The sequence below is a fragment of the Patagioenas fasciata genome, chromosome 1 (genome assembly GCF_037038585.1).
Source record: "Patagioenas fasciata isolate bPatFas1 chromosome 1, bPatFas1.hap1, whole genome shotgun sequence".
Taxonomy (NCBI): Eukaryota; Metazoa; Chordata; class Aves; order Columbiformes; family Columbidae; genus Patagioenas; species Patagioenas fasciata.
This window is the reverse complement of record NC_092520.1, coordinates 11,743,980-11,756,017: the sequence shown is the minus strand read 5'-3', so window position 1 is coordinate 11,756,017 and position 12,038 is coordinate 11,743,980. Positions and strand designations below refer to the sequence as shown.

Sequence of the window (12,038 nt, the reverse complement as noted above, 5' to 3'; positions counted from 1 at the left end):
GGCCAGCAAGCTCTATCTGAGCCATTCACGTCTCCCTGCCCCTGTGGCTACTGGAATCCTTCCTTGCGTGCCTTTGGGCAAGAGAGAAGGCAAGGCAAGGAAGGCAAGGCAAGGAAGGGCTGAAAGGCAGGGATGGGAAGTGGTGGGGTAATTGGAAAGAGGATAGGAAATAGGTGTTACTGGGGCTCCCACGAGCCTAGATAACTTCTGTGTGTGTGGTGGAGAATGCTGGCGCCAGGTCAGTCTTGCACTCATGGTTCAGCAGGGCACTTTGGATGGGACACATACCAGTAAGGCTTTGCATTACACATGGCCAGAGGTTTTGAAGGCAAATTAAGACCAAATCTTTATTATGGCATAGGATGAGTTAGCCACTTCCTTTGCCTCAGTTCCCTGCTTATAAAAAAGAAAAAATGGTGCTGCTCTACCTTACCATGCAGTGTGAAGGACTCAGCTACCACAGGAGGAGAAACCACCTGAGTACAACAGTGAGGAAATACAGGCACACCACAATCCACATGATAATCAAAGTAAAAACTATGTTACAAGAGCAGTTTCCCTTGTAGAAAAATGCTTTTTACGATTTAACTTCAGAGCTCTTAGAGCTCTGCAGAAAGTTTTGTATAACATGCAAGCTGCAATTAGGGGGGTCTTTTGATATTTAACCCCCAGATACTGCTTTATTTTTATACATATACATTTCCTGTTAAATTAAGCTCTGTGCATCTAGACATATGGCGGCACGATCTGTACAATTATACAGATAAGGTCACGTACTTAACTGGCAACAGCACTACCAGCTTCTAAAGAAGTTGTGTCAATCTTCCCAGGGAGAGAAAAGCTCTCTCATTAACATAAAGGGAAAGGGCAAAGAGAGGGGAGAGTAATTTAACAGAAAATAATTATCTTTGGTTATAACAGCATAACTCTGATGGAGATGGAGAGTCAGAGAGAAAAGAGGAAAAATAACACAAATCTGACGTTAATCTTTATTTCTGAACAGAGTAGTTTAGGTGCACCGCAAGGTGATGATGCTTTGGCAGTTCAGTAGGTGCTGACACCACCTCCTATGTGATGGGAGACAAAGAAGGATTAATAGTTGATTACTGACATCATGATGCCTTATGCAAACACACTTGTCTTTATAGTTGCCTTCTCCTCTTATTCTCATTTCCCAGGTTTTTGTCTGTTTGTGGGTTTGGTTGATGTTTTGTTTGGTTATTTGTTGGTTTGTTTTTTAATATTCACATGTATCACAGGTCAATCTCATTCTCCCAGACAGGAAATTTCTCCACCTTTCTTTGCTAAGTACCAAGCATCAGATATCAACTGAGAATGCACAACAGTGACAGTCTTTGCCTATAACTTCCAATCCATAAAGAAATATTAGAAAGTGCTCATAGAATAATGTGCAGATACACCATTCAAGCCACTAAATGTGCCTGTCCTAAGATGATAATATGAGTGTATCCATTGCAACTAAGCGAAAGAGAAAAATGCTGATTCAATATTTTCTGCTTGGGATTGGCAGGGTTCAACATCACAGACATGTGTAGCACCTCTGATGGGTGAGCAAAAGCCAAAAGCAAGTTACTTGATTGACTAAAAACCAGTAGGAAATAAAGAGAAAAAAACAACCACACAACACACAAAAAAACCCCAAAAACCCACAAACAAACAAACAAACCCCAAATAACCCTCCTCCCCTGCCCCAAATCTTCACCTCATCTGGGCTAACATCACATCTTTATTTTCCTCCCTCTCCACACCCTTGCACAAACACCAGGGTCATGGGCTCCACAACTCAGCATCCCTAACTCACCAACCTAATGCATCCTGCCAGGGTTCAGGCTTGGACCACTAGCAATTACTGTGATGCAGGAGCATTCACTGCTATTATCATAATAATGTATGGCAGGATATGACAAGTATCCATAGCATATGCATTATGCATACATTTAATGGGGCTGTGACTCAGTATTTGTGGCACATGGTTTCATCCAATCATCTCAATTATGCTTCTGTCATTGATAATAATTCTGTCAAGAGTACTTGGTTACCTGGAAGTGAACGCAACAGCCCTAATTTTAAATTAGCGAAGGAATAGTACAGCATATGAAAAAGGTAGGTGGTTCCTTGACCAGTTCTGACTACTCATGGCTTCTGGAAATTAATGAATAGAGAAACTGGACTGACAGACAAGGTAGAAAAATTAGTTTCAAAGCTAAGCTCATAGCCAAAGTTATTTCTGAATCAGACAGAAGACCTGTTCTGCTGATGTTTTTGAAAAAAAAACAAATGACTGGTGTAATGTAAAACAATGTAGATTTATGGGATTAGTGGTAAAATTCTTCCTGTTCCAGAACGGGTGCTGGGGCAGGACAGGAGGTTGCTTCTTGATTATCAGACAGCAACCGTCTCCACCAGCAAACACTGACTCACAGGCCGTCACCAGGCCGTTGCCTTTCACACCGACATCGCTGCTGGGGAGAAAGGGGAGTTCAGGTTAAAAACTGATGTTGCATTGAAGTGGGGACACAACAATCCAGTGAAGGCAATGGGGATACTCCTGATGCTTCTTACTGTGAAAGAGGACAAAAAAGGTCATCATGAAAATTTAAGAAAGATGAAAATTTCTATAAGCCATGTTTAAATCTGCTGATTACAAAGAAATGGCATTTATGAGCAGTATTCTATCTGTAAATGCCATTTTAAAAGAGGCACTTGATACCAGAGACATCCAGCAATCTCAACTGTATTCAGTGCTTCATGAATAAAAACCCACTGCTAGCAGAGATCAGTTCTGTTCAGGGGAGATTACAAAGCTGGATTTATTATTTTATTAAAAGCAGCATTACTGTAGCTTCCACTAAGGTGACACAGCTCACACCTTTATCCCCTTCGCAGATAACACAGTAAGGAGAGAATTGCAGTCAGGGAGGAGGGAAGAGATGGGCTGGCTGAGTCCAAATTTTCTCATTTTCAGTAGAATCAGTGGTCTGGCCACTAAATTATGCTCATTTAATCTAAAAAGGTTTTACATTCCTCTTCATCCTACCATTTCAGGAATGACGCTACTCTTTGTTTTTATATGCCTATGAATACATGACTGTGCATGGATGGGTATTAATGCCGAGATGCCTGAAAAATCAATAGCTTTCATTTCCAGAGTCGTATTTGATCTGCAAACTATCTACTCTGAATTAACTTCCAGGACAACAACATGAAGTTAGAAAAGATTCCTACTTATTCAAAAAAATTAAAACAGCGAGGTAGGTGACTCAGAGTCAAAAGAAGAGTCTGTGTCACTGCCAGGTTACGGCTCAGGAGTTAATTGAAAATTTACTCCAGGGAACAAACGTGTACTGGCAAGCAGATGGACTTGATGATTTACATCCTTTTCCCCCTGTTGTTTCTTTTTTTCTTCCCTTTTTCTCAATTATTACTATTATTATTATTATGACAAGTTCCTTGAGGCAGGAACTTTGTCTAACATGCTGTACAGTTCCTAGCAGGCTTTTAGGTTCCACTGTGATTAAGCCCATAACTCCAATATCCATGGTCCTTCGATTTGCTAGCTGCTAACACTGGGCTCAATCCGCTGGAAATACGGTGTCTAGTAGAGAATGAGCCATCTCAAAGCAGAAATTAAAGCTTTTAAAATGCTAAGAAGCTCGATTTTTAACAGCGAGCATATTATAAAGAACTCATTAAGAGCCACACTTTTAAATAGTACTGAGAAGTGAAAGAGAAGAGAGTAGATAATTTAGCATGTGTTGATATAACATAAATTACTGAAAGTGGAAGCCAGCTAATGTGCTATGGGAATTATACTGTAAAAATCTGTTTTAGTTATGGATAGTTACAGACCAGTGATAGCTATACTGGGCTGGACTCTGAAACTGTTGGTGAACTCAACATTTGTACAGTGTTAGAGATCAGAGAAGGGAGGGAGAGCATATCCTCAAATTCACCTTTGATTGAGAAGCCCTACAATCAATGGTTTGATCCTCTGCAGGGTCTTCTGTGGTCTTGGACAGGTCAGTTGAACTTCAGGGACACTTGCAGGATGAAGGTCAGTGAACACGACATGATCGCATAGCTGGTTTCCACTGCACACAGAGCTGCCAAACGGGGTTCCATGGCCAACACAGATGCAGGAGATGCCTCCAGGAACCCTTCAGAAGGAACCTCCAGCTGTGAGCGAGGTGATCTGCAACACCCTCAACATTCAACACATGCATTTCCCAATCTGGTCACTATAGCACCAGAAATACACACTGGAGGGAGACGGTAGGCTACACTGCACAATCCAAAGAAACAAAAAAATGTAAAGCCTTAATTTATAAAAGAGTTATAAAAGTATTTGTTAAGAGTTTAGTAGCATGAACAGCATCCATCCCAGTGTCAGGCAGGTCCCCCAGCAATACAGCTGACCCTTCATGACAGAGTGGGAGCTGGGAGAATTGGTGGTCAATGAACACAGAAAGTTGCCCATTCTTGAAGAACAGACTTTTTTTTTAAGAAAAGAAAAAGTAGCTTTAAATGCATCTTGTAAGAACAGAGTGACAAATCGACCAAAGCAGTAGTAACTTTAGCTTGATATTGTTGATCCGAAGTCCCTTAAGGATGTCATCAAAACGTAACTTTGTTTCATCTTTTCAAAACGTCTGGCATTTACCTTTAATTATTATATGGTGGAAGGTTTTGAAGGCTCCTTGCTTTACAGAATCAACATATGTTAGTCTTTCTCCCCACTCAATGCAACTAGGGTTTAAACCTGAAAGATATAACAGGCTGCAGTAGGGACTAAGTTACCTTCACTTTCATTTGTTGTCTATACGGCCTTTTGCATCACCCACTGTACAGCAGGAATGTTAATAACTGAAATATTAAGATCACTTATGTTTGCCTCCCAGAGCAAGCTGTGTCCCCCTGAGATATCTACCCAAAAATCCCAGCAGAACTGAAAATATCTGCACTATTTAAGTGTCTTTCTTCTTCTATTGGAACAAAAAAAACCATGACAAACATGGGCCTTGGAGAATAAGAGTTTACTGCAGAGTCTCAAGTGTGCTCTCCTGAATATATAAAGCACTATTCCTTCTCTCTCCTCTCTGGCATACCCTTATTTTGGGGCTGAGAAGAGGCACTGGGTAGCCAACATTTACACTGCTGGCAATCTTTCGGTGTCTCAATCTGTGGGAGCAAAAAAACATGTGTGGGGATTTCTTGGGACAAATTAAACAAAAACATCAAGAAAAATCAGTCTGCATGCCAGGAGGGTGTTTTAGTACAGCAGAGGAAAAGTGTCATCTGGCCCCAGCAGGACCTTGTGCTGACCGAATGGCTCACAATGAGTGCACAAGAAAGCAAAGCTCGGTCTACTGAGAAAAGCAGCATTCATATCAATTAAATCCTGACACTCACTAACCCTATATAGTAGCTTATATAAATATCAACTCTAATTTGGTGTGAAAATATCCAGTCTCTTTCCAAATCAAGGTGCAGATGTGACAGTTCAGAGATAACTTCCAGAAGCAGAAGTGCTGCTCTGGAAAGATGGACTGGCCTACATACACTGTTTCAAAACCCACTAGTGCAGTCTGCCTTAAATACTGCAGAAAATACTATTTTGGGAATGCCGAGGGTCTGCCTCTGTTTAAACAGTGCCAGCAAGAGACTAAGCAAGGTGTAACCAAAGTTTTCAGACACAGCAGCATAATTCTAGAGTAAATTCATTAACATGAGTGTGCGCCAGAGTGAATTTTGGTCTGTTGGCATGTTAGTTAAAACATCTCTCAAACTAATCTACGTAAGACTGAAGAGAAGTTTATTGGGTTTGTCCAATATATGTGGAACACTAAACAAAATAATGTAATGGTTTGCATTAAAATTCATTGTTTTCTTCAGAGCACGGAAAAGTAATAAATCAACGCAGTAAATTACCCCGGTGCTGTGCTGTGAAATTAACACCCATATATATGAAATAAAAATAAGAATTTACGGTCCTAATCAATCTTTTTTTTTTTTATTAACTCCATCATCTGTTTTATTTACCTTCTTCCACATGCCTCTCACCCTAAAATAACTCACTCGGTTCGGGGTGGTTGTGGCAGCCCCTTGGGCTCGGCTTGCTCCGCCAGAAGCTCTGCCTACCTCCTCCTTCTCCTTCTCCTTCTCCTTCTCCTTCTCCTTCTCCTTCTCCTTCTCCTTCTCCTCCTCCTCTCCCTCGGCCCCATCTCACGCCACCCCTCTAAGATCATAGCCCTGTGATCCTGTGCTCCACCAAAGCAAGTTCGAGCCCAAGGGGGTGCCACAGACACCCCAAGCCGGCCCCAAGCAAAGAGCAGGGGGATGCTTGTCCCTGTGGTCATGTAACCTGGGGAGTCAATTCAGCTATTTGGAAAACAGGTGACCCACCCCCATCACAAAACTGTGCCTCACAATACCTGCTGCCTGCTGAAAATGAAGAAAAATCTAAGGCTTCCCTCTTGGACTTGCTAAGCTCAGGCAGCCGTCTCCACCAGTTTGCAGAACAAGGCTGCCTTGTTCTCGAGCGTGGATGATTTATGGTTTCACACATGCTCATGTGCTACATTATTCACTTAGTGCTTGTACCTATGAATATCAGCTCACAGGATAGAAGTGCGGGCCGAGGTGCAAACTGATGATCGGCTGTATTTTAGAAAAAAATAACCAAGGTGAGAAAACACAGACCTTCATGGGAGGTTGCCCACGCTGCCTTTCCACATGCAGGAGGGCTGCTCGTGTCCCTGTACTCCCCTCCTGAGCACCCTGACATATCCCAAAGCCACAGGGGAGAGTCCCTGCCACCCCCATGTACTCCTGCAGCAGAGCCAGACCCCGGCGAGAGCACTGGCTGACAAAGGTGATTTTGGTGTCAAAGCCTTGCTCTCTGCAGCTTTTTAGCAGCCCTTGGCTCCTGCAGGAGCAACTCTCCCTCTCTCTAAAACCTGTAGAGCAAATTGCAGGTGATAATCGTGAAAGGTATGAAGACTGCATCTTCAGACAGATCCAAATGCATGTGATGTATTTGCAGTTTGACAGCACCTAAAATAGCCGCCCAGAGCTGTGTCAGTCTACAAAAATGTAGGAAGTGACACGTTGTCTACTAAAAGGTTTCTTCTACCTACAGACACAGCACACAAGGAGTATCATTCCTTCCACTATCCAAACAATTAGGATCTGTAAGATTTGGTGGAAGTTATTGTCCTGTATTGGAACGGGCAACAAAACCTGGACTCTGGCCTTGATCAGATGGTAACACACACAATGACATATGTGCTTCCAGAAATCTGCATGACCTGCATAAAGGGGCTGAAAGTGAGTTCCAGAGGAAGGCAAACACAGTCATTGCTGAGCTCCTGTGATCACTAAAGAGCATGGAACTGTGTGAAATCAGAGGGGAATACGGCCTGAGCAGGGTGCAGCAAAAGCCGGGGCACCCCTCTTCGTGATGGCAAGGACCATCCAAGAAGAAGACAGTATTACCCACCTTGTACAGGCTTCAAATAACTGAATTTTCTGGAGTCAAGGCAGAACTGTCTGAAAAGTCACTCACCCCCCCACCAAATGCACACCATAAACTATGACATGTCCAGTACACTCTCTGCACTTTGTAACAAATCCAACTTTGCCAGCATGAAGCATCAATTCCTAAAAATAAGGAATGGGGCACAGAAGGCCAAGGCTAGTAATGCCCTATTCTCCAGGAATAGGGGAAATTTCTTGCTGCAATATAGCCAGGTGATCTCAGAAAGTGATCTGTGAACCATGATCCATGTTTCTTCGCAGTGGAGGAAGCCAAACTCCTCGCTCCCACCTGTTTTCTTGAGCCTCTGGATAATCTGGGCTTAGGGGATACTTATTTTTGGCTGCAAATCCAGCGAAAGGTTTAACCCTGAGCACATTAGCAAAGCCCAGAAATTTCTTAGTACCCCAAGAGCATCCGCACACTGCAGTCAATTCCCCATCCCTAGCTAGGCCAGCTTCTGCTGCTTCCCAGGAAAGGATGTAGAAAACGTGGGATGCTGCTTCACGTTGCTTCTCAGCACCTGATTAGTCATAGGAGCGAGATGTCAGTTTGTTGGCACTGTGAAAACCTCCAAAGTGACATGGAAAATAAAAGCTCCCCTTTCTCACAAATGACTGCTCTCCCTTGACGGCAGGAGCACGCTCACTCAACACACGTACACGGCAATCACCGCATATTTGGGTTCACGTTAAACCTTTCCATCTTGATTATACAGCATGCTGTTGCATTTAGGGCTGCTGTGCGAAGTGCTATGTGATTTATTCCTGGGCTGAATCCCAGTGAGCACATGGGGCCAGCACACTACAAATGTCTTCTGGGTGTGCAGAAGTTGCCTGTACAAAACAGCCAGAGTGTAAATTGCTGTCTGGAGGAACTAGTGCCCTGTAGGGAGATGTCTGAAAGGAGCCTGGCCAGAGACACCCAGGGGCACTCTATAGGAAAATCCATTATGCTTTCATTCCTCAGACATCACCATCCCATTGGGAGAAAGCCTCCTGTTGTCGAGGCCAGACAGGCAGAGCTCACCACATGTCGATACTTTCCAAGGGAGGACGAAAAACTTGCGTTCAAAATGACAAATCTCCCTTTTGGGACAAGGCACCCTGACCACCGTGTAGGTAAGCTGAGCTGTGCTGAGCAGGATGCTCTGACAGAGGAGCCGACGGGCGGGAAGCACAAACATTAAACACTGTGGAGTCCCAACTCTGCTGCTTTGCCCAGATGGGATTTATGGGATGGGGAGGGGGAGAAGGGGATGCAGATGGAAGAACCATCTTTGGCCATTTCAGGTGTTAAAAATAAGTGAGATATGTGCCTTAGGGCCTGGCAGATTGAACATGCTCCATGATTCTTCACCTGGGCTTATGCCTGAAAAGATCCTGACCCCTTATGCTACACACTGCAATAAGATTGCCCAGCCAAGTGCTGAAAACCTGTGTAGTGATCATCATTTTCCAACACCAAATGAAAAATATTCCTTCTCAGGTCTATTCCTTCTGATTTTCTAGCTGTTTAGAAATTTGTAGCACATACATAAACTTTTTTTTCTTTTTTTTAGTCAAAACCGCAGAATGCAAACAGGAGCATCACAACCATAATGAGATCTGTGTGAATCCTCTGAATTGCTTCGATAAAGATCAGCTTATTGCAGCAAAAGAGCCCCCAACTCTCTAGCTCCAGACCATGCTGGAGGGTCCTAATCAGTCAGATAATAAGCAAGGGACCACCTGTGGGCACGCACAGGTAAATATCACAACCTCTGGGTATGTCTCCTGGGGCAATTTCTTCATCAACCAGGTGCTGGGGACACCTGATTCAGCAAAGGCACTGAGTGCACAGAGATGCACAGAGCCGGTCTGCACAGGAGCAATTCTCCATTGCCAGCTAACAGCAGCTTAAAACCACCAATACATCTGTGACACTGCACCCACAGGCTACATCCCCAGTTGTCACAAATCAGTGAAAACACACAGATTTTCTGTAAAGGCCAGTGGGACTGTGATATCAGCTGAACCGTCCTTTTGCATAAAACAAGTTGTAGAACTACATCCAGCTACTGTAATGTGGAGCCTAATTACATGTGCTGGACAACTGTCATGCCACTCACACCAGTGGTGCTATGCCGGCTTACAAAGGACAAGACACTGCTCTGCAAATTGCAACAACTTGAACCTGCTTCCCAGCACTGCTCTGCAGACTCAGTGTAGCAAAGTCTCATTCCTATAGGCACAGGAAAGATGCAACAGTCAGAAGCTATTCAGTGACCTACGGAAATGCAATTGCTGCAGCAGCACGTCTGCAGCACATCACCTGCCACTGTGCTCATGTATCCATTCAAAAGAGGATGATTTGGACACATACAAGGTGCTTTAGACACAGAACTAACCAGAAAACAGAGATTTTGAAAGCAATGCAACACCAGCGGATACTAAAGGGGATCAGGCTGATAAATATTTAAATGGCATTTTCCCACCACTGTAAGGCAGCAGGATTTTGTTACCTGTTTTGGGGTTGATTACAAAGAAGTTCTGGGGATTTCCACTTGTAATCCGGTAAGTCAGTTTTTCATTAGTGCTGGAGTCGGGGTCCTGGGCTTGGATCTGAATGACAGATACATCCTTCGGGGAGTTCTCCATGACGGCTGGGTAATAGATGGGTTCAGAGGTGAGGGGGGCGTTGTCATTCACATCCTCCACTTCAATGTAGACTTCAATGGTAGTGTAGAGTGGGACAACACCATGATCAGTCGCATACACTGTCAACCAGTACGATTTGGTCGTCTCCCGGTCAAGAATATCTGCTGTGTAGATAACTCCTGCAGAAAAACAGCAAGCGGAGGATCTCAGGAATATGATCAATGAAACATTACAGGTATTTTGATTTGGTTGTACTACACAGATGTGTTCAGCATATAAAAAATGCTTCACCCTTAGAAAAATTAAAGTTGTGCATAAAATGAAAACAGAAACTTGAACTTGGGCATTGTTCCCTGAACCCTGCTCAGCAACTCAGTCCTTTGCCCCACGAAATTTGAGGGGGGACATGAAAAGATTGCTTTTTGTAATCATCCTAATGCCATAGTCAGTTCTGTGCTGGCAAAGTAACAGAAGAAACATCATCGTTTACTGCTGGTGATGTGAACTTGTATACACTTTGACAAAGAGAGATACCAGCATTGATGGTGCCCTTGCTAAAGAAGAAAACGTAGGTGGCAGTTTTAAATAAATCCATTCAAGTTCAGAAAATAGACAGTAAATTTAATAATGAGATCCCTCATTGTACAATGCCAAAATCCTGGATAACAAGCAAGCAAAAGCTGACATAGCAAAAGCTATACAACCAGTATATCCTCTTCTAACACGGAGAAAGGAAGGGTTTGGTCACATTGTCTACTGGTATAAGAAGATATCAGCTCGTCTCCTACCTGCTCCTAAGAAACCACAAGAGAAAGTGTGTTTGTATGTAACAGAGCCACAGAGAGGCATGGTACCCACCACTCCACTGAAGGAACATGGCCATGCCCACACAGCTCCTGCCATGAAGGACTTCCACCCACCTCATTTCTACCTAAAGTGATTTAGAAATCCATCCTGCTCCTGCAATGAACACCAAAACTATGAAGACAATAGGTAAAAACAGATACAAGGCCCTTAAACCAGAAACACCTCCAAGCACTGGAAGATCTGTTTGTACTTGTGTTGTTCAAACGTCCACTGGCTTGAGCACTAATCCTAAACGCACAGGGGATCAAATATGCCAGTACAACATACACCACCTCAGCAGCATCAAAATAAGCAAATGCACTTTCTCACCACTTCCACAACATATATACCAAGAACACTTTCCTCTCCTAATACAGCATTATTAAATCTTGGGTGACATATTAATACAGTGGATTTCAAACTTGAGATACACTAAAAAGGACAGTTTGCAGACCATCAAGTCATGTCATTAGTAGATGGAAACTGGTGGAAAATTTGCAGGGCAAGACAGAAACACGAAAAACCTGAATTTAATCTCATATGTGCTTGATGCTACTCAGAACAACATTATCAGTTAATGACAGAGGGAAGAGGTGCTCTAAGGTCAGCACTAACAAGCAATGTTCATGTCTTTTTGGCTTTCATTATTTTTAAATACCGGACTGCACTGAAAGTTTCTATGACAGCCTGAAGTCTTAGAAAAGCTTTAAAGACACTGGAATAGGCACAAATCATCCTTTAGAAACCAAAGTCTGCAGCAGCAGCCCCCAGGGCTGCACGTGATAGGTGTTTCGGGAAGACTTTGGGTGCTGCTAAGGAAGGCACGGACTGCCAAGAAGGGACCCTCCTCGCCAGTGCTATTGGGAATCCTTCTTGATGGGGTACGTAAAGTTCAGATGTAATTTATCGGCACTATTCCTCAGCCTCGGTCTTGTAAGTCATACATCAAATCTCTCTTTTTAGATTATACCTGCAATGAATCCTTTTATGACACTGGA

General features: G+C 43.3%; 1 protein-coding gene across 14 annotated transcripts in view; it reads right to left on the bottom strand.

Moving 5' to 3' along the window:
* The window catches only part of FAT3 (FAT atypical cadherin 3), a 419,159-nt gene that overhangs the window by 216,030 nt on the left and 191,091 nt on the right, over positions 1–12,038 (bottom strand). For all 14 annotated transcript variants that reach the window (XR_011737022.1, XM_071803302.1, XM_065832545.2 and 11 more), the window contains one exon: positions 10,059–10,373. Coding sequence is in view for 13 of the 14 variants with exons in the window: in XM_071803302.1 (XP_071659403.1) it covers positions 10,059–10,373 (315 nt within the window). In the remaining variant the exon portion in view is untranslated. The remainder of the gene's footprint in view (positions 1–10,058; positions 10,374–12,038) is intronic.